Source organism: Trachemys scripta, chromosome 2 (genome assembly GCF_013100865.1).
Source record: "Trachemys scripta elegans isolate TJP31775 chromosome 2, CAS_Tse_1.0, whole genome shotgun sequence".
Lineage (NCBI taxonomy): Eukaryota > Metazoa > Chordata > Testudines > Emydidae > Trachemys > Trachemys scripta.
In genome coordinates, this window is record NC_048299.1 from 13,562,671 (window position 1) to 13,584,697 (window position 22,027).

The window sequence follows — 22,027 nt, forward strand, 5'->3', positions numbered from 1 at the left end:
TGATGTCTTATTAGCCCTAGAGTTTCCATCTCAAAAGATTATTGATTAAAAAGAAATTGTTCCTCCTGAGTCATCCCTCAGCAAGACAATTGCATGATGTGCTCAGCATGATATCATCAGTTTTTGAGTCAGGATCTGGGTACAACTTCACAAACATTGACTATGGTGTTTAATATCCCCCTGGAATTTTCAGTCACTGGAATACTAAGTATCTCTAACCACAGTGACTCAGAAATTGTTAACTTGTTGGAAATCAGAGGTGAGTCTGCCTGGTGCAGTACCACTGCTGGAGACCAGTTGGGCTGAAGTAATTTAGCATGTTGGTCTTTTAAGAAGGATGGTCCATCCAAAATGTTTTGACTAGAGAAATTTTATCTTCCTGATCAGAAAGAGAAAGGCATTTTAGATATGGAAACATATGAAATTGCTATATGAAAGTCTGTCTACCTGTTCATTCATTCCCCAAGCATTATTTATAGAGTAAATGTTGCAGCTTCCTCAAATGCAGGTTTGGCCATTTGTTCCTTAGCATTGCCATTTTATAATTCTATATGATCCTCCCTTATCTCATTTGGTTTTCCTAATTGTTACTTAGAGCCCATTGATCTGTCTTGCTGGAGCACTATTGCAGAAACCTAGTTTATAGGTTAGACAGAATTTCCTCTTGTGTGAACATTACTGGTAGACTTAAGTCCATAACATATACATATCTTCTGATCTCCAGTGTGCATTGACCTAGGCTGTTGTATCATGGAAAATCAGCTGCTGTAATATGCAAACACAGTAGATGATTTTTCAAGACACACAGCTGTGTGCACCTTTCACCAGAGGATTAGACTCAAAATAAAACAGTATGTGAAAAACTGTGTGTCTACATACTACCTTCTCTTTTAAGCCAATTATTTACAACCTTGTACTTATGTATTTAAATCAGTTTTTTTGAAGGGATTTTTAAAAGCACTAGATTTAGCATTTTCACACAGTTTGTGAGTATGGGTTCAAATAAGATACCTCCTTTAAAATCTGGTTTGCCATCAACAAACAGGCTCCCCTCCATACGTATGAGTAAGTTTTACAGAAAAATGTTCAGATTAAAAAAATTTCACTGTGTAATATTTGAACTAGGTTATAAATAAACAAAGTGTTCTCAAGGCACTTTCAAAAGCAAATTGCCATGTCTATTTTTAAAAGAATAATAAGACTCAAATTAGAGTTCCTAATCACCATCACTGCCAGCAGTAATCTGAAAGTGCGAGGACTACACTGCATGGGATTGGTGCAATAACAGAAACAAAAGGGCTAACTCTACAGGTATGCTGGAAACCAAAAGTACCTCTTTAACTGTGTCATGAAATCACTCTCACCTCCCCACTGAAATTGACGGACTTAAGCTTTTTAAAAAGCACCTTTATTCTCTCACCTTATTATTGATATCTGTTTGTCTGATAGAGGGAGATGAATATTAGTGTCTTAATTCAAAGGTATAGCTCATTCCCTGTTTTTGTTTGTTGACAGCAATACTAATATTGTAAAAGGATCAGACAAGCCCAGAATACTGATAATACTGACAATAAGTACTGACAGTACATTAGAGATGAAAGAAGAAAGGTTTGCTGGTAAAATGTTGTTGTCTCTGTATTTTAATTCAACATATCGGTAGGAAATCATTCATGACAGGAGATGTGTTTACAGACTGATCTCACTTCCTCTTTCCTTTCCACAGGTCTTCACTGGGATTTTTACAGCAGAAATGATCTTCAAAATAATTGCCTTAGATCCCTACTACTATTTTCAGCAGGGCTGGAATATTTTTGACAGTATAATTGTTATCCTAAGCCTAATGGAACTGGGTTTATCCAGCATGGGAAATCTGTCTGTTTTACGCTCATTCAGATTGGTAATGTTTCCTTATTCTCTTTTGCAAAACATAACCCCTTTCAAGTATTAGATTCTCTTAAAATTACATTAATTGAAAAGGAAATAAAATTTTACAAATTAGTGAATGCCTGCAGTGACACTAATTATAGACTATGGGCCAAATGGAATTACTCCAGATTTACAACAGAGTAAATGAGAACAGAATTTGACTGTTTAGCTGTGTCAGTTACTTGCAACACATTTAAACTGAGTTTGCATAGAACTTAATAGAAAAGTCGGTAGATAATTAATGAACTGTGAAGCTCAAGAATGGGTCGGCAACTTCTGGCACGCAGCTCGCCAGGGTAAGCACCCTGGTGGGCTGGGCCAGTTTGTTTACCTGCCGCGTCCGCAGGTTCGGCCGATCACGGCTCCCACTGGCCACGGTTCGCCGCTCCAGGCCAATGGGGACTGCGGGAAGAGGCACAGGCCGAGGGATGTGCTGGCCGCGGCTTCCCACCGCCCCCATTGGCCTGGAGCAGCGAATCGCGGCCAGTGGGAGCTGCGATCGGCCGAACCTGTGGACGCGGCAGGTAAACAAACTGGCCTGGCCCGCCAGGGTGCTTATCCTGGTGAGCCGCGTGCCAGAGGTTGCCGACCCCTGCTCAAGAACTAGTAACATGTCACTTTACAGGTTTTTATTCCTTAAATACATAATAAACATGCCACTGTATTTTTAAATGTAGTCAAAAGTGGATAGCTCTGCATTAATTGCAAACTGATTTTTTCCCCCAGAACCTATCACCAAAACACAGAAACTGTCTTGCAGTGAAAATCCTTCACTGTCAATCCCTTTAAATGTGCAGAGGGGTGACCCTCCATTAATGGGAGACTCTGTTGATGCATTGGAACAGAAAAGTAGTTTTCTTGCCAGCCTGACACTTGTGTCGCATTCATGTACCAAGATGTCCGTGCTAATCATTCTGCCCATTATGTTGCTTCACAAGTTTTGCAAGATCATGAAAACAAACTTTTCTTTTCAAGAAGACTTAGCTGCCCTAACTTTACCATCTATAAATATTTGCTCCCTGAAAATTGCAAAAGTATGGCCTGATGTTGCCAGTGGCTGAATGCCTCCCGCAAACCCTCTTCAGTAGACATTAAATTAACCCCTGTGCAGAGAGCCAGTATAAGACCTAGGCACCATTAAGTCCTCAAAATAGGTCTTAAGTGGGATTTAAGTGATTTATAGGCCTTATGGTCCTAGAGTTGCCAATTTTGGTTGGATGTATTCCTGGAGATTTCATCACATGACATAATCTTTAATTAAAGATTACTCTTTAATTCCTGGAGACTCCAGGCCAATACTGGAGGGTTGGCAACCCTATATGGTCCTCTGCACAGAAGCGAATCTCTGGGATTGAAAGGTAGCAGCATCTTGCTAAGGCCTACTCAGGAACACGCAGGAGAGCACCTCCCTTTGTGGGATTGGGCCCTTAAAAGTCCAGGCAGCTTGTTTAAAGTTATCTTTTTTGAGACACAGGAACACAAAAGGTAATGTTAAGGACTGAGGCTATGTTCTCTCTCCCTGCTTTCACAACCCTCTGCCCCTAACATTCAGTGGCAAGGAATTGGTAACATAGGACAGTGGTTCTCAACCAGAGGTACCTGTACCCCGAGGGGTACGCAGAGGTCTTCCAGGGGGTACATCAGCTTATCTAGATATTTGCCTAGTTTTACAACAGGCAATATAAAAAGCACTAGCAAAGTCAGTACAAACTAAAATTTTATACGATTTGTTTATCCTGCTCTATATACTATACACTGAAATGTAAGAACAATATTTATATTCCATTTGATTTATTTTATAGTTATATGGTATGAATGAGAAAGTAAGCAATTTTTCAGTAATAGTGTGCTGTGACACTTTTGTATTTTTATGTCTGATGTTGTAAGCAAATAGTTTTTAAGTGAGGTGAAACTTGGAGTACACAAGACAAATCCGACTCCTGAAAGGGGTACAGTAGTCTGGAAAGGTGGACACACCCATCTATTCCTAATGCTGCATAGCATATTTTCTGAAAAAAATCATTGCCTGTCATATGAGAAGCACAAATTGTAGTGTAATAAGTATGGCTATCGTGAGTCTAACAAAACTGCTGCTAAAATCACTCTGTACTGCACATTGTTTCCTAGTATTAAAAATATTTAATATTTTTACCCATTTTTTAACAATTCAGTACCAGGAATGTCTGTTGTTCTATTAACTGTGACTGTTTTATGTTTTGTTCACAGCTGAGAGTCTTCAAATTGGCAAAGTCCTGGCCAACCTTAAATACTCTCATTAAAATCATTGGTAACTCAGTGGGTGCCCTGGGTAACCTCACCCTGGTTCTGGCGATCATAGTCTTTATTTTCGCTGTGGTAGGAATGCAGCTTTTTGGAAAAGACTACTTAATAAAAGTCAGCAAGATAAGCCCTAATAACAATTTGCCCCGCTGGCACATGAACGATTTCTTCCATTCATTCCTTATTATATTCCGAATTCTCTGTGGAGAATGGATTGAAACCATGTGGGATTGTATGGAAGTAGCTGGACAACCATTGTGCCTTCTCGTCTTCTTGCTGGTCATGGTGATAGGAAACCTAGTGGTGAGTTTTCATGATTGTTTTTTCCTATTTCTATTGTTTGTATGCAAATGTGCTCCCTTTTCTCTCAAGAAGTTACAGATCTCCCGTGATGCACAGGTATTTCATATCTGTTACTTTCTGGAAAATAGTCTACTTTCTTTTTCACCCAAAGAACTCTTTTTTCATATCTCAAGGACAAAAACTGCAGCATTGCTTTACTGATTTTGAAAAAAATTAGGCATTAATTCTCAGAGGAACATAAAGGTTTTCAGTAGAAAAACGGAACTTGAATTGATGATAATGATTCCTTTTACTTAAGTTCCAATAAAGGCTTGTGTGTTTTACTCAGATGTAAGTGATTCATGGACCATGTGCTGTATACAAGAGTGAATTCAATTTAACTGTCTCCATACCAGAAGCTATTTTTAGTTCAGTTCATTTTTGGACAAGAACATACAAACCTTACAGCTAATATTGTGTCTTTGCACTGTCCTTGAATGTGTGTAGCCTGCTTGGTCTATGGAGTTTAGGTTATGTTTACCGTAAAGTCACTTCCTTGTTTGTTTTCTAGTAGAATATCCCATAAGTAAAGAATGAGTTACATAAGCTCTGAACCTATTAAGACTGAATCTTATGTCCCTGTTGTCATTTTATGGAACACTTTGCTGGCTTGCAGTCATTGTGGAAATGTTTTGCTTATTCAGCTTACCGAGTGTGACATTATGGATCTGATGGGTTTGGTGTTGATACAGTAAGCTGTTTAACAGTGGATTTTGTCCCTGTTTGCTTTACATTATTCTTTTCAGAACTCAGCATTTTGGTTTGAAGCTCTTAGTATAGGATACCATGCCTATGGGGAAAGGAATTGAAGGAAGCAGAGCGAGGCATTTATATTTGAAAGCTAAACTAAATTAAAAAGATCAGATTTATATTGAAAATATTTTATAGAGATTGCAAATTATCTTTTATGGCTGTTGACTGCAAAACAATGTAAATATTAAAATCTGGTTTTACAAAAGGTAATGAAATAGTTTTTTTAAATGTGCACTTTTTACAGATTTTCCTTTGAAGCTACATTTGGCCTGAAGAATTAGGACACAGTGAATTTTTTTCTGCATATCGAATATGCTTCTTTCTTGAGGGTTGGCAGAGGACCTGGGAAATTAACCTTCCCCCGCCTTTCATCCAAACAATTGTTTTATTCTTATTTAAACAATGGACTCAACTGTGTTAAAGAAAACTGAAAATCATATCTAATAAATATGAGAGATAATAAGTTAATAAACCAGATCATTCACTGTTACTTTCAGAGAGAGAGTGGTCAAGTCCATTTTTCCCTAGGTATTAACGCTCATCGTGTATCCTTAGCCTGCCTGCGTGAGGATCAGGAAATATAAATCAGATTCAGATGAGATTACACTAACATGGTATATATTTAAGCCTGAGTGCTTATCTGCAAACCTTTCCAAATGGAAAAACAGATACTGGTAGAGTACATCAGCATGGATAATTCTGAAGTCACCAGCCTATCGAAAATACAAATGCTAACATTATCGTTTTCAGGAAACAATTTTGTAGGCATGTGGCGACTGCTAAATAATTTGGAAGTGATTTATTGTAGCTTAATTAGTTCATAAGCGGTAGAGAAAGGGTGAGAATGTTTGGGTTTTTTTTAACCTAACAGGAGAAGGGGAAAGTAAATAGGATGACAAATTCTGAATCATGAGAGTTATGTAAATGAACCACATTACACACAGATTTCACAATTTTGGTCTTAATTATCAGATAGCAGATTATGGGTTCTGTTCTTACTGAAATCAGTCAAAAAATTCCTATTGCTTTCAAGTGAGTATTGGGTAGGACCCAGAATCTTTTACTCACCTGCTAAATAGAATTAAAGTCACAAAGTGTGGTTAGAATATGATTAGCTTAAATGAATCCTTCATCCTTCAGTGGGAGAAGGCTCTAGTCCTGTGTGCACTAATATATATAGGAGATTTCTTTTTATAAATAATTCTAAGGCACTGGCATCTTTTGTCAACAAGGTTTTCGACTCATTTTGCTCCTAGTTTCTGGGTTGCAGAGCTCAGGTCTGAAAAGAAAAATATTTTCATGTTGGATTGCACCTCAGTTGGACTCAGAACTCTTTCCTAGACTCTGAGAGCATGAAGGAATGCATACCATTTCTGCATATATCGTGGGTCTTCATGTACATCAAGATTAAGTATATGTGAAATAAATGGATAGGTACTTAGAATAGTGTCCACAGCATCTGTCCCTGCTCCATCTCTAAGTATTTCCATAATGTGGAGCATATTTACTTTTTAAACTCCTCCAGTCCTCTTTTTACCAATGAACTGGATTGGCCTTCCATGAAGCTAAATATATACAGGTGATGGCATAAATGTTATGATTACATGACATTTGGCTTCTTGAATCTGTCTTGTATATACTGTTGTGCCTCACTAACATAAATTCTCATGTACCCTAAAGGGGACACATGGTAGCATGATAACCTCATGCTATGTAACAGTTTAGCTGTTGGTTGGCCAGAATTTTAGTAATTCCTAAATCTTCAGTAAAAAGAATGAGGAGTACTTGTGGCACCTTAGAGGCTAACAAATGTATTTGGGCATAAGCTTTCGTGGGCTAAAACCCACTTCATTGGATGCATGCAGTGGAAAATACAGTAGGAAGATATATATACACAGAGAACATGAAAAAATGGGTGTTGCCATACCAACTATAACGAGACTAATCAATTAAGGTGGGCTATTATCAGCTGGAGAAAAAAAACTTTTGTAGTGATAATCAGGATGGCCCATTTCCAACAGTTGACAAGAAGGTGTGAGTAACAGCAGGGGAAAAGATTAGTATGTGGAAATAGTTTTACTTTGTGTAATGACCCATCCACTTCCAGTCTTTATTCAAGCCTAATTTAATGGTGTCCAGTTTGCAAATTAATTCCAATTCAGCTGATACAGACTAACATGGCTACCACTCTAAATCTTCAGTGTAAATCCGTACTCCCTGAAAAGTGTATTGGTGTATTATGGTGTAAATATGGAATTCTGCTTATTGCTAGTCAGTTGACATTGGAGTTATCTTTATAACATTGAACCCTAGATTATAGCCATGAAATTATGCATTGTGTAACTGTTTTTAGCACCATTATACCATGATGCTGTCATCACATTGCATCTCAAGTGTCACTGATGTTGCTCTGGAGGGTATTACAAAATCAGAGGAAGAATGTAATAGGTTCTCCCACATTTACAGGAAACAGCTTCTGAAATCTCTAACTGCATAATTATGTTTACAGTAAAATCTTACAAATGAGTTAGCATATTTCAGATAGTATCAGGGGGTAGCCGTGTTAGTCTGTATCTACAAAAACAACAAGGAGTCTGGTGGCACCTTAAAGACTAACAGATTTATTTGGGCATAAGCTTTCGTGGGTAAAAACCTCACTTCTTCAGATGTATAGAGTGAAAGTTACAGATGCGGGCATTATATACTGACACATGGAGAGCAGAGAGTTACTTCACAAGTGGAGAACCAGTGTTGACAGGGCCAATTCAATCAGGGTGGATATAGTCCATTCCCAATAATAGATGAGGAGGTGTCAATTCCAGGAGAGAAAAAGCTGCTTCTGTAATGAGCCAGCCACTCCCAGTCCCTATTCAAGCCCAGATTAATGATGTTAAATTTGCGAATGAATTTTAGTTCTGCTGTTTCTCTTTGAAGTCTGTTTCTGAAGTTTTTTTGTTCAATGATAGGGACTTTTAAATCTGTAATAGAATGACCAGGGAGGCAAACTATAGACAAGTTATTTAAAAAGGATTTAGTCAGTTCTGTAATGAGGTGCTGTCTCATTCCCAGCTGCTGTTAGTGAAATCTACTTGTGCCTCATCATGTCATGCGGGCTGATGCTAAGGACCTACATGTGATGCCACTTGCCTCTCAGAGGAGAATTTTGTAAGATGAATTTGAAAATGTTAGAATACTAACACTATACTTTAATATGATTGACAAAGCAATGCCAGAAACAGCAACCTTGCAAACTGCTTGTTTGCGCGCATACACTCCCACACTTCTCCTTTAAAAGCTTTTGCTAAGTATTTTCCCTTTTACTCTGAAGATGTATACCAATGTGACATCCTCTAATGAGAGGCCACCAAGTTATGCCTGCCCCCTCCCCTTCCAAGCACCTCCGGGACATCATCTTCTTCAGCACCACAAGCCTCTGCCAGATTTCACTGCTGCCTTTACCCACTTCCCTTTTTCTGGGGTTATAAACATCTCAGGATGCATTGTGTTTAATTAGGGAAAACAAAGGAAGTAATCAAGCAGTTGGCCAGCAGAACATGTCTTAAAGATACAGGGGAAAACAGGCTTACCCTGCCAGACCTCTAGGGTTTCCTTAGTTACTTCGTTGTACTTTATGGAGCATCTTAGGCCACAGAATGTAGTAAGTAGCAATGGGACCTGCAGGAGTGGTACAGAATTAAAAGAACAGGGGCATGAGGCTGATACATACAAGAACCACCAGGTGGAAAGCTACAGTATTAGAGGCCAGTTATTTAGGTTTTAACGTTTGTGACAATTTTACCTCAAGTTGGCTTAGGACAGTTTTGTTTAAAAACAACCTCTAACTGCAATGATAATGTAAGTGCCTGGCAGCAGAGCTGCCCCACATGGCTTAGATGAGATTTGAACTGGCCTGCTTTAGTGAAACCCAGTGGAAACTTTTCTGTTTAAAAAAAAAAGCTAGATGTGCCTGGAGCCTGTTTTCCCCCACACTGTTTTCATTTCTCACCAGCCTTTAATGCATATTCTTTCTGCCTTAACATCACATGATACATGATTGTGACACACTTAGAAATCTGCAAATGTCAGCATTCTTGAAACAGAAAGCTCGTCCGTCTCTGTTTTCAGGTTATAACTCTTATCATGCAGGATAGAGAATCTAATTAGAAGGTTCCTTGAAATGGAATTCTGGGAGGATGATAGTAAATTCAGGTTAAATGAAAACTGTAGTCTGAAATTGGTTTTATGCCAGCATATGTCAAACCTGGTTCACCACTGTGTTACTCTACTTTTGTTCCATTGATAAAATAGTGTAAATTTGTCTTCAGTAGAATTTGCAGAGGTGTGAGTAGAGAATCAAGGCCAGTTACAGAAGATATGATGATCCAAGCATGACATTTCAGCCTCTCTCCCCACATTCCATCACAACAGACATCAGTGAAGGAGCACTTGCTGACAGTCCCTTGATTTGTACATCCTGAGGCAGGATGAAGTAAGGCTTTGTTCTTGATGGACTAAGGCTTTAGACTCTACAACTCACTTCCCCCATTGGTCTGACAGAGCCTGACTTCATTGACATTCAGTGTACATTTCCACAGACTGGTCCTGTATTTCAGGCAGACCATGCAATTGTCTATGGTGGCAGAAGAAATACAGAACCGAGACATGGAAAAGTAACTATACCCTCTTCCGCAGCAGATGCCTCTCCCTGGGTGCAAGAACCCTCCCTATGGCATCTCCTTTCTCTTCCCCTGCTGCCTATCCCACTCCCCCCACCCACCTTGCAGCTGTGACTCCCCCTGCCTCTCACCCCAAGCAGAGGCTTAGGCAGATTGCCTACCGCCTGGCTGATTAGGACCCAACAGACTCTGCCTGGTCTGAGACTAGACCAGATGAGGCATACTAAGCCCTGATTAGTCCCCATCTCCTGGAACACTAACAGCACCTTTCCCTTCAGGGAGCAGGGTGTGGAGGAGACCAGTGAGAAGTACCCCCTCTCCTGTAGAGAAAATGGAAGAATCTGAAAGAAACTCCCTTTCCCAAGTGACGGAGAGTCTCGTAGGTTAGCCAGTGAGAGGGGACTTGCGTGTAGAGCGGGATTGTGTGTAGAACACCGATAGTTGTTTGTGGGGCCAGCAAGTATGTGTGAGAGACAGGGTGTGAGTGGGGAGGGGGAGAGACTGCAATTGGGAGCGGGGTGTCTGAGAGGCAGGGAGTGAGTGGGGAGAGGCTGCGATTGGGAGCGGGGGTGTCTGAGAGGCAGGGAGTGAGTGGGGAGAGGCTGCGATTGGGAGTGGGGGTGTATGAGAGGCAGGGAGTGAGTGGGTAATGGATAGAGGTTGCGACTGGGAGTGGGGGTGTGACAGAAGCAAGGAGTGAGTGGGAGAGGCTGTGATTGGGAGTAGCGCTGTGTGAGAGGCAGTAAGTGAGTGGGGAGTGGGAGAGGCTACAATTGGAAGTGGGGTGACAAAAGATGCAGGGGATGAGTGTGGGGGAGAGGCTGGGATTGGAAGTGGGGGCTGAGGTGTAGTGAGTGAGTGGGGAGAGGCTGTGATTGTGAGTGGGGGTTTGTGAGAGGGATGGAGAAATTGGGGAGGGGAGAGGCTGTGATTGGGAGCAGGGGTTTGTGAGAGGCAGGGAGTAAGTGGGGAGGGGGAGAGGCTGTGATGGGTTTGGGGTGTGTGAGATAGGCAGGGAGTGAGTGGGGAGAGGCTGCAATTGGGCTGGGGGGTAGTACCGAGCATGGGGGGGGACGCTGGGCTCGGGGCGCTGTTTTTGTTGTTAGCGACAAAAGGGAAAATAAAATCTTTGAAGTAACATCTTTCAGGTGTTCTGTATGTGGATTCATTTTTCACTAACCTCCTAGAATGTTCTGGACTTTTGTAGAATCTCACGGAACCTTCCTGAGAACTACATTTTCCTCCAACCTCCTAGAATGTTGTCAGCCACGCCCTTGCGGGTATTTAAGGGGTGGAGCATCACCAGTCAGACAGTGAGATACAAGATTGAACTGAAGTTAAGTGAGAGCCCTGCTGTGATATTGTGAACCTTGTTTTTTTGTGTAATTGTGAAAGTGTACTTGTGTTTTAGGACTTGAGTGTAAGTAGTGACTAATGAAGGACATATTTAATGAGATGTCAGAGATATCTATCGAGCCCCTATCTATGCAACAATATAAAAGAAATACTGTTACTTCTTTTGCCGTGCTTAACACATACTGTTTGATGACTTTCACCAGTGGTGAGCGCAGCTTTTCGAAACTCAGACTCATTAAAACATATCTTCGATCGACGATGGCCGATGAGAGACTGACGTTGCTTGCTATTTTATCACTTGAAAATGCCATTGGCCAGTCATTGGATCTCTCTGATACTGTGCTTCAGTTCGCGAGGGCAAAGGCAAAAAAGCACCATTTTGAACTAAAGGACTAGAGTTAACATTTTAAGGCTGTCACCTACTGTAACACGATTTAATACTGGTCCATCCAGTGTTGGTGCACAGTTCAATTTCTTGATGTTAGTACGTTTCAGTTATTCTTAAAGTTAAAAAGTTTCTATAAGCTTGGAGGAAGTGAATTTTTTTTTAATTTGCTTATATATGGCATGAATAAATACAGATTTACAGATCCTAGCGTGCAAATTTAGCATCTTATATGACAGGGATAAATCATGTGTGTAAATTGTGCATCAAAGTCGTGAAATGGAAACAAATGCAATAAAAAATAAGGTATTCAGAAGTTTAACAAATGGAGGGAGAGGTTCAAAGAAGCTCCTCACCTGTGGCGTCATTTGGTCTAGGACTGTGAGTGTAAGCGATGGGCAAGGCTGGAGTAGTGAGGAAAGAAAGGTAGTAGGGCATGGTTGATGGCAAGAGCATGACAGAGAACGGAGTGATGGAAAAGGGAAAGAAGGAAGAACACACACAGAGTAAGTTTAAAGAAGTTAGTGTTGAACAGACGTCTCAGTGCCAGTTAGTTAACTAAAAGACACATGGTACCATGGGATGGGACCAAGAGAGAGACTGGGCAGGGTGAGGGGGAAGGCAGTGAGTGAGTGTACTGCAGTTCCTATCAGGCAGCCAAGTGCCTCAGCCTGGCCCTGCATTGCAAGGCCTTTCAGTTTGCTCAGGCAAAATTTCATCTGCTATGAGTTTGTGAGGGGAGTTTGACTAAGCTGTCTTTTTCCTGGTTTTAATTTGTTCTGAGATGCACTATTATATACTATGTGAATAAGAGCAACTGAGCTGAGCCACAAGAGACCTACTTATTTACACTGCCTCTGATTTAGAAGCTTATTTTTTCAAAGCAAAGCCAAGAATCCCACTGACTTTAATGGAAGTTGTATCAGGCCTTAAAGGGGACTACAGGGACTCTATCCCTGCCTTTCATTTCCCAATGCTCCTTTCCTTATCCTCTGCCTACTCTACACACCTTGCTGCTCCATTTTTCTCCTTCTCCAATTTTTCTCTTCATGTTGTTTTTGTCACTGATCCATACACCTGGAATGACATTTCCCTTTCAGTCCACCATGCGTCCTCACTCCCCACTTCCAAAACCCACTTCCTTCCCCTTCCTTTCCAGTGTTGTCCTTTGCACCTTCTCTCACCTACCTCATTTAATAAATATCAGAATTTATACAGGAAGGATCATAGATAATACATAGGCTAAGAAGGATTAGATTTGTATCAGTAAATGTCAATAGACATCTATCTCACTGGGCACACGCAAACTGAAAAAAATATTTTCATCCATAATAATTGAAATTTACATATAGGCAAAGTAAGAAAAATGCTGCTGGAGAACTTGTTAGAGTTTGACTTAAGGATATTTACTTTGTGATATTGACAATTTATGTTTTAACAGTAAAACTTTTAACTTTTTGAATCTGTCTCTTCTGCCATTAAATAGTTGTTATGACAGGCCCTTCTCTAACATCCTCCCCGCACTAATTTCCTGAAACTGTGAAAATTGAAATCGATACAAATTTTAAAAATCTTAAAAATAAACACCAATATTATCTGTCAAAATTATATTTTAAAATCTTGACTTCTGCCAAGCCTAACTTTCCTTTCCTTACCACTTATCTGCACTACCACTCTCGAAGTTCGTCTGGCATAAACTGGGCCAGGAACAGGCCCTGTAAAGCTGCTTCTATAGTTGTAATGCTCCATGAATATTTGAGAACAAAGCAAATCCAGAAGGGCAGCCAGGATTTTGTGGCTTCCTCAGTCTCTCCGTACGCCTGCAGTTGTCCCACAGGTCCACTTTTAAAGAGAGGACACTGTAGCTTATCTATCTAGTGCCTGCACTAGCCCTACAAAAATCCTGGCTACATAGACATTTTTATAAAATGTACATTAATGTTAGGTTAGTCAAAATATGGGCCTCTTCATAATCAGAACCCTGTGTCTATCACAACATCACCGTAATTTTTAAAAATATTTTTAAAAGGAAAATGTCTACAGCAGAGTCTTTAATATAAAAATGTACCTTAGCTAGTCCATGTCAAAGACTGAGGGAATTTTACAAATAAGGTTAGTCAAGCTGACTAAATTGAGTTATAAAATTCATTCCATCCTTGAAACTGACTAGCGTTACTTGTAAAGTTCATTCCGTGCAAACTTTGCCATTTACACGGTGGTGAATTTTCTTAAATTTTTTTTTAAAAACCTACAATTTACACAGGGCCCTAATCATAGCCCTTAGTATTCATGTCTGAATCTCCCCCTTTCCACAAGGAAGCAGGGATCAGCCACCATTGCCGCAGCATCTCCCTTGCTTCAAACCTCACAGGTAGGGAGTGAGCAGGCCAGGTAATAGGGTGCAGGACTGAGTGGGGTAGTATGTCATTTCCTAACACCCTATTGGTCCTGCAGATATTTCCTTCTGTAGCCCCCCATTGTGATGCTGAGAACACCCCTTCAAAGGGTGTCCCAAGGACAGCCACGAGTCCTGCCAGCGTGGATCCAATAGAAAGGAAGGAGGGGAAGGGCAACATGGACACAGAGCCAGTATGAAGGCAAAACTAGCATGGGGTCTTGGCCTCCCAATTATCTAGGGGAGATCCACTGGGTTTGTTGGCCGGAACGATGGCCTGTTTGCAAGGGGCAAAGGAATGTGAGTTCAGAACTTTACAGCCAGTTGGAAAATGGGAAGAAAAGTCTGAGAAAAAACTCATGGTGACTTCCTACCCTGAATCCCCTCCCATGGGTGTCTACCTGAGAGGGGACCATCAAGCCCTATGTAGGTACCTAGTAGCCAGTAATTATGCATTTCATCAAGTGGATATGTACTTGAAGAAAATGTCCAAATTGTTTATTTATCTAATCACATATATTCAGGGTTGTTTTTCCTCTCTCTTTTTCAAGTATTTAACAACAAAGCAAAGGGATCTGCTGCTAACGAAAGCATTAGGGATGTGATAAATATTTTATTTTGATTAGACTGGCATACTAATGTTGCCTTTTGTTCAATGTTTGCACTCAAGTAAATAGAACATCAAGAAAAGGCACAAATGATGATTTGGGATGCATTTCTAATTCAATGTGTTGCACAGCTCCTGTGAATATCTTTTAGACTGCATACTTTCTGAGGCAGGGACTGTCGCCATCTGAGACACAGATGGCGGGGGAGCAGATAATAAGGCAATTGGGGAAAGAGAGGGGACCATCAAGAGCTATGTAGTTACCTAGTATCCAGTAATGATGCATTTTATCAAGTAGTTATGCACTTGGTGAAAATGTCGAGATTGTTTATCTAATCACATAAATTCAGGGTCACTTTTTCTCTCTTTTTAAAGTACGTGACAACAAAGCAAAGGAACCTCAAATATCAAATATTTCCACTCCCCTACCCTCCGTCTCTCTAAGGGAGGGATCAGAAGGTGTCAAGTTTATGTGTGAGCCACTGCCTAGGTGCAGTGATGACTCGCACTGTATATAAATCCTCTGACTAGCTCAATGGATAGGTGCATTTACTTCAAGAAGTCCTGGCTTGTGGCCCAATCAAAGCCCATTGACATCAGTGGAAAGATTCCAGCTGACTTCACTGGGCTTTGAATCTGGCCCTTAATGACTAGGTCTGAGACGTTCTCAGACATCAGGAGTATCTGTACAAGGCACTGTTCAGCACTACTTGTTCACTCACTCCTTATATGGGCTGGAGGAAGAGCAAGGTGAAACATGGACTTAGACGGGTGGGAGTCTTCTCAAACTGTACATACCTGCCACTGCAGGTCAGAACCAGTCCTGAAAAGGGCCTTTGTGTGGTGCTGTCATTTATCCCGGCCATAAGACCAGTGACAAGGGTCAATAAAATCAAAATACTTCTGTGCTCAGGATAGATGCGAATTCTAATAGGAATGGCTGGTGGAAGTTTCAGTCCAAAGGTCAAATTTCTAGAATTTAAGTGGCAAAAGCTTGTTAGAGCTGTCACTATGGCAGTAAAGGGTGCATGTTGGGGACCAAAGATAAGGTCAGTAGCTTTGTTTGAAGCACAGATAAGGTCAATGACTGAAGGTCTGTCAAGCTGCCAGCATTTTTAGAACACATGAAGCATTTTGCAACAAGTTTTCAAGACCTGGGCTTCACTTATCATAAAATTAGTAAAGGATGCTTCATCCCAGAGAAACGAGGCCTCAATTTATTAAAGTTTCTTAGCCCCAAAAATGCATTAACATGGAATTAGTACACTGGCTACTGTTTATAGAAAGTTTCCATAGGTTTTCTTTTCTTTTCAGACTTTCTGTACGCCGAACTAGAACTGCTGTGGCCAATTTTCTTGTTTTTCATTATATTTCCCCAAGTATGTACCACCCAAAAATTGCAGCTGAGTTTGGCCCAAATGATGCAATCCTGAAATAACTAATTATTTAGCACTTAATAACACACATTTTCTCATTTAAATGCGGGTGAAACATTTTTTAAAAAGGAAGAACTGATTAAGGGGGTTGCTAACAAGTGCTGCTCTGAAAGTAAAACAATCTCCTTGGAGGGGAATACAGTATTTATAATGAAGCTCTTACCCATTGATCTGATAATTAACATAAATTAAGGCCCAAAACTGCAAAAAAAGAAAAGTGTGTACTTTAGCAAGAAACTCTAGGGAAGATTATCATGCCCGGAGTCTTCAGTTGGGATTTAGTAAGAAGTTCTGGAGAGATTGAATAGTTCTCTTCCCTGTCCCATGTGGCAGCAGTCTTCTTGCATAGGAATTGACCAGAGGTCCACCTAGTCTAATATCCTGTGACCAGCACCAGATGTTTCAGAGGTAGGTGCAAAAAATGCTCTCTTCTGTGTACACTCACAAAAGGCCCCATCCATTTGATGAGAAACCAGGTAGGGGTAGATAACAGGTAGTAATAGTAGATGCCTAGTAGGCGGATACTTAAACTGCATCAGCCCATAATTATAAAGCACAAAATCTAAAGTTTCCCTTGCAAATATTTCTCTTTGCAATAAGGTTATTGTCACTGGAAATTAAATTCTTCATACAACCCTTTACTAAACTAGTATGGTCAAGTCAGCTCCTTCAAAGACCTTCTTTTGAATTCCATTGTTCTTTCTCAGTCTTTTTTGGCTACATAGTCTGTATCATTATTTCATGCATGACATCTCCAAAGGTTTTCCAAAATAGGTGAAAGAACATGTGCCGTCTCATCCACATGCCATCAGAAGCAAGCTCTTATTGTAAAGCATAGAATGCAAATTGAAGTTTACCCTTATTAGGATTAAAAATGGCTCATGGCCAGGCTTCTTCATGCTTAAAAATGTTTACAAAATGAAAGAATTTATTGTTGACTTCCAAAAAGAAAAAGATGTAACATTGTGTACTAAAGGTGCATGAAATAGCAGCATCTTGCTAGTGCTTAGTTTCCTACTGTCCCAAATTTAGAGACCAGGTATATTTTACAATGCAAAATGAATTCATTTCCGTTTTAGACAGTGACTATCAATATTATATTAGGAAGCCAACAGTGCAGTGTCTAGCCAGAACAGTCTTAAAGGAAAGAAGTGAAAGACTCACCTTATGATATCCCTAATTAAATAATTGATTCCTGTGTTAACTATGACATGGTGTTCGGTGTTGAATAATTATGGTAACCAATAGTTATGGGATGTGTTAATATCTTGATATAAGAAGTGTACTTGGTAATAGTCAGTTATAGAGATTTGCTTTTCATTCATGGAAAAACTGAGCAAGTATCTTGAGTATTGGAAGCGGTTGTATATTTGGTTTCTGCTTCACAGATAAAATTCAGTGTTTGTACAGGATGTGTACTAGTGTCTGGGGACTCCTCATTAAGGCATCTGAAGAAGATTCCCACCAGCTGATATGGCTTAATGGAGCGCAGCACTTGTGCCTTAAACACAAGAGAGGCAAGGTGGGTGAGGTAATATCTTTTAGTGGACCAACTTCTGTTGGTGAGAGAAACAAGCTTTCAAGCTTGTCCAGAGAACTCTTCTTCAGGTCTGGGAAACCCACTGTTTCATTGCAAAACACAAGGTGGAACAGATGTCAGCAGAAGTTGTTAACATATATTTCTAGGGACCATTCCAGGTGAAACGGCCCGTTAACACCACTCCAATGGTAGAGAGGAAAGGAAATGGAGGGGAAAGCAACTAATTTTAGGGGGTTGTTAGTGGGTTACAGATTGCTGTAGTAAGTCCTTTCTCTCTGCACCTGAGTGAATTCCACCGTAAGGCCTCATTTCTGCATTGTTATCAATGCTAGCATAGCCATCTGCCCTCTCAGGTCACTACACCAGATTGGGGCCTACACAGTCACTTGCTAAGAACCTCCAGATTTACCCTTTTAAATGTAATACTGTCATTTTTCTGCTCATTGTATGGTAACTCAGGAGGCTGGTGTTAATATCAAGAGGCTCCTGTGGTGGTTTTCCTGTTTGACAGTTAAGATCAGTGAAAATATTCCCATGGGTAACGTGACTTGTCCCTCCCCTGGTGAGAGTGGCAGTGGTAATGACCTTCAAACGTATGTCCACTGTATGATTGATCTGCCTACTTTGGCATTTATGCCATACTAATCATCATGGTATCTGCACACCCTTGATGACATAACACAAACATAATATTGAGCCCATTACATCCCATAAATAACTGCCTTGCCAGAATAGGCTTAACAACACACTTGGCTGAGACCAATTTTGCCATTCTAATTGTCTTATTTTGTCTCTCTAGACAGCTGCTTGAGCAGGTCTAAATAACACTAATTGTACTGGTGACTTATGGTCTCTTTTGATATCTGTTGAGCACCCTATGGCAACATGTGTGAATTTACATCATGGCTGCAGTACGGAAAGGATTATATCTGCCCACCACCAATATCTCTCTCTCTCACAAACACACTCACTCACTCATATACACACACACACAAACGCACACGTGCTAGGTTACAGAAAGCAGTGGCCCAAGATTTTCAAAAGTGGCAGTGATTTTGAGTGCAAGAAGCTGCTTGTGTGGAACTAGAGGCTGGTGAATCTCTGTGGAAATGATGTTTCCAGGGCCTTGCAATATGCAAATTTCCAGCCCTGGTGAGAGTGCACCTCTGATGATTGGGAGTTTTCATTCACATTGGGCCTTAGAGTCATCTTGGAGAAAACAACTCATCTCCTAGAAGAGGTGCCTGAGGTGTTTCACCTTCTGCTGACTGCCACACACCTGAGGGGCTAGTGCTAAGAAGCAGAGAACTCTTTCCAGGTCATACTAGCCTCGCTTCCATTTACAGTGACATTCCTGGCTGAGTCTAGCCAGGACGTGGCGAAGGTTATTGTGTAGTTCCCCTGGTTAGAAAGATTGTTTTGTAAGAGCCATGCTGTGAGCCCCCTTAACTCGCTGAACAGCATCCCATGTATCAAAGACAGCACCGGACTCCATCACTAAATGGAACACGGGTCGATTCAGTGGGTATGTCTAGGATATAGAAGCCTGTGGGTGAACATCTCTGAGGGATCGTATCCCATCAGTGCCTCCTCCCACAACATCACCTACCGCTGAGCTGCTGGCTCTGCTGCATTCCCAGTGAATGGAAGGAGTGTGTGTGTGTGTGTGTGTGTTTGTGTGCGCACGTGCACGCACGCCCTTATGCCCCAATCCCACTCCCCAGGCGGGCAAAGCGGAGCAAGCCCCCACATCCCAACCCGCTGGTAGGGAATCAGAGTTTCTATTTTATCACCCAGCTCTGACTTCTCTGGTGATGGAGGCCATTAATGAACAAGGTAGACTGCGTAGCTCAAAGACTACCCTCTACAGAAAGGACTGTACGAGGCTCAATCTTTTTGGTCGCCGATCTTACTCTTCAGTCACGCTTCAGTTCAGAATAGCAAACCATCAGACACTTGTGGCCAAATACAATTATCTGAACTATAACAAATTTAAGTCATTTATTGAGCACCTGCCAGAGGAACATCATGACCAATTTAAAGCGGTTATACAAGAGGGTCAGCTTCTGGCAAGAACATCGCTCTAGGCCTCTTTGGATGCTGCAGATACATCGGCTCGATCGATATTCACTACAATGGTCATAAGGAGAGCATCTTGGCTGCAGCTGTTGTGCTTCCCAAGAGAAGTTCAAAGCACCATCAAAGACCTCCCTTTTGATGAGTGCAAGCTCTCTGCAGACTCGACAGATACATCCCTCCACACATTAAAAGTCTTGAGAGGCACGCTGCAATCCTTAGGGATTTATACTGCTTTAAATAAGAAGAGATGTAGTAGGTCTCAGATGGCACAAAGAGCATGCCTAGCCCTGGCTTACTACAGACCAGGGGTCAGCAACCTTTCAGAAGTGGTGTGCCACGTTTTCATTTATTCACTCTAATTTAAGGTTTCGTGTGCCAGTCATATATTTGAACGTTTTTAGAAGTCTATAATATATAACTAAACTATTGTTGTATGTAAAGTAAATAAGGTTTTTAAAATGTTTAAGAAGCTTCATTTAAAATTAAATTACACTGCAGAGCCCCCCGGACCAGTGGCCAGGACCCGGGCAGTGTCAGTGCCACTGAAAATCATCTTGCGTGCTGCCTTCAGCACACGTGCCATAGATTGCCTACCCCTACTGTAGACCATCTAAGCCCCCATGCAAGAGGCCAAGCAACTCTGTAAAGAAACCACCTTCAGGCTGCAACCATATCTTCCCGACCCTCCCTGTCCTCCTAGTGACAGTTTTGATGTATTGGGTCAGAGTCTCAACCACCCAATCGACATGATTTTAAAGCTGCAACATAATATGCTCCCCTCCTTTTGGATGATGCCTCTCCCGCTTTCAGGCAACATGGGAGAATATAGCATCCGACAATTGGGTTTTGTAAGCCATAACATTTGGATACACTCTCCATTTCAAATCTATTCTTCCTACACGTTTCCCCTCCCCATCCCTCTTCAGGGACCCTTTTCATGATCAATTGCTGTTGCAGGAGGTTACCTCACTTCGATGTTTAGGGGCAATAGAACCAATTCTTGTACAGCACAAAGAAAGGGATTATATTCAAAGTAGTTCCTGCTTCCCTGGAAGAATGGAGGATGATGCTGACCAGTTTTAGACTTCAAGTTTCTTAACAGATATGCAAAACAGCTGAAATTCAAGATGGTGACCCTCTCAGCAGTAATTCTCTTATTAGAATTAGGAGATTGATTTGCGACTCTCCATCTACGAGACACATACTTTTATATTGCTAGTCACCCTTTACACGAGAAGTTTCTTTAATTTCTAATCAACAACGAGCACTACAAATACGGGGTGTTTCCTTTCGGCCTATCTTCTGTCCCCAGAGTATTCTCAAGGATTCTGGCAGTTGCTGCCGCCCACCTACATTGTTTGAGGATAGTAGTTTTCCCACATCTGGATGATTGGCTGATCGGGGCGGATCATATGAGGAAGTGTTGGTGGCAGTAAAGATGATGTGGTCTCTGTTTGGCAGCCTGGGCCTCCAAATAAAACTCAAAAAATCCATTTTGACACCCATGCAACATCTAGACTTCATAGAAGCTTCCCTGGATGCAGCAAGAGATAGAGCAATTCCTCCTTCCAAGCAGATTTTTCACAGTAACAAATCCCATTTCGAGGATTGAGGGCAGTCCTGGTTTGTGGTATCTGAGTGCCTGGCTGTAGATAAGATTTTTTGGTGTGTCTGGGTTGGTTACTGCATCTGTGAAAGTAAGTGTTGTGATCTGTGGGTTTCTCGTGTATAGTTGTCTGTCCAGGACAGTTGATGCTGGTACGGGCGTGTTCTACAGAGAGGTTGGTGGATGGGTTGTGGCTGTTGAAGTTGTGGTGGAAATCTGTGAAGGAGCTTAGGTCATCTGTCCAGAGGATGAAAATATCATCAGTATATCTCAGGTACATCATTGGCTTCATACTGCATTTGTCCAGAAATTCTTCTTTAAGGTGGCCCATGAAGAGGCTGGCATACTGTGGAGCCATCCTGGTATCCATGGCTGTTTGGAAAAAGTGTTTGTTGTTGAATGTAAAATCGTTATGGGTTAGGATGTTTGGCAATGTGGTTGGGGTGGATATCTGAAGGCTGTGCTTTGGCTTGTAGATATTTGAGGCAGAGAGCAATGCTGTCATTGTAAGGATGTTGGTATATACGGAGGTGACATCCATGGAAGGATGGTGTTCTAAGGGAGGTTGTTAATGTTGCAGTTTCTGGAGGAAGTCTGTCATGTCCAGGAAGAAGTTATCCTTTGTGTGGTATGTGGTTTGAGGATG

At 41.2% G+C, this 22,027-nt stretch overlaps 1 protein-coding gene across 8 annotated transcripts in view; it reads left to right on the forward strand.

The window, feature by feature from the left end:
• The window catches only part of LOC117872006 (sodium channel protein type 5 subunit alpha-like), a 336,265-nt gene that overhangs the window by 177,121 nt on the left and 137,117 nt on the right, over nucleotides 1-22,027 (forward strand). For all 8 annotated transcript variants that reach the window (XM_034759944.1, XM_034759938.1, XM_034759936.1 and 5 more), the window contains 2 exons: nucleotides 1,724-1,897; nucleotides 4,153-4,509. In XM_034759944.1, coding sequence (XP_034615835.1) covers nucleotides 1,724-1,897; nucleotides 4,153-4,509 — 531 coding nt within the window. The remainder of the gene's footprint in view (nucleotides 1-1,723; nucleotides 1,898-4,152; nucleotides 4,510-22,027) is intronic.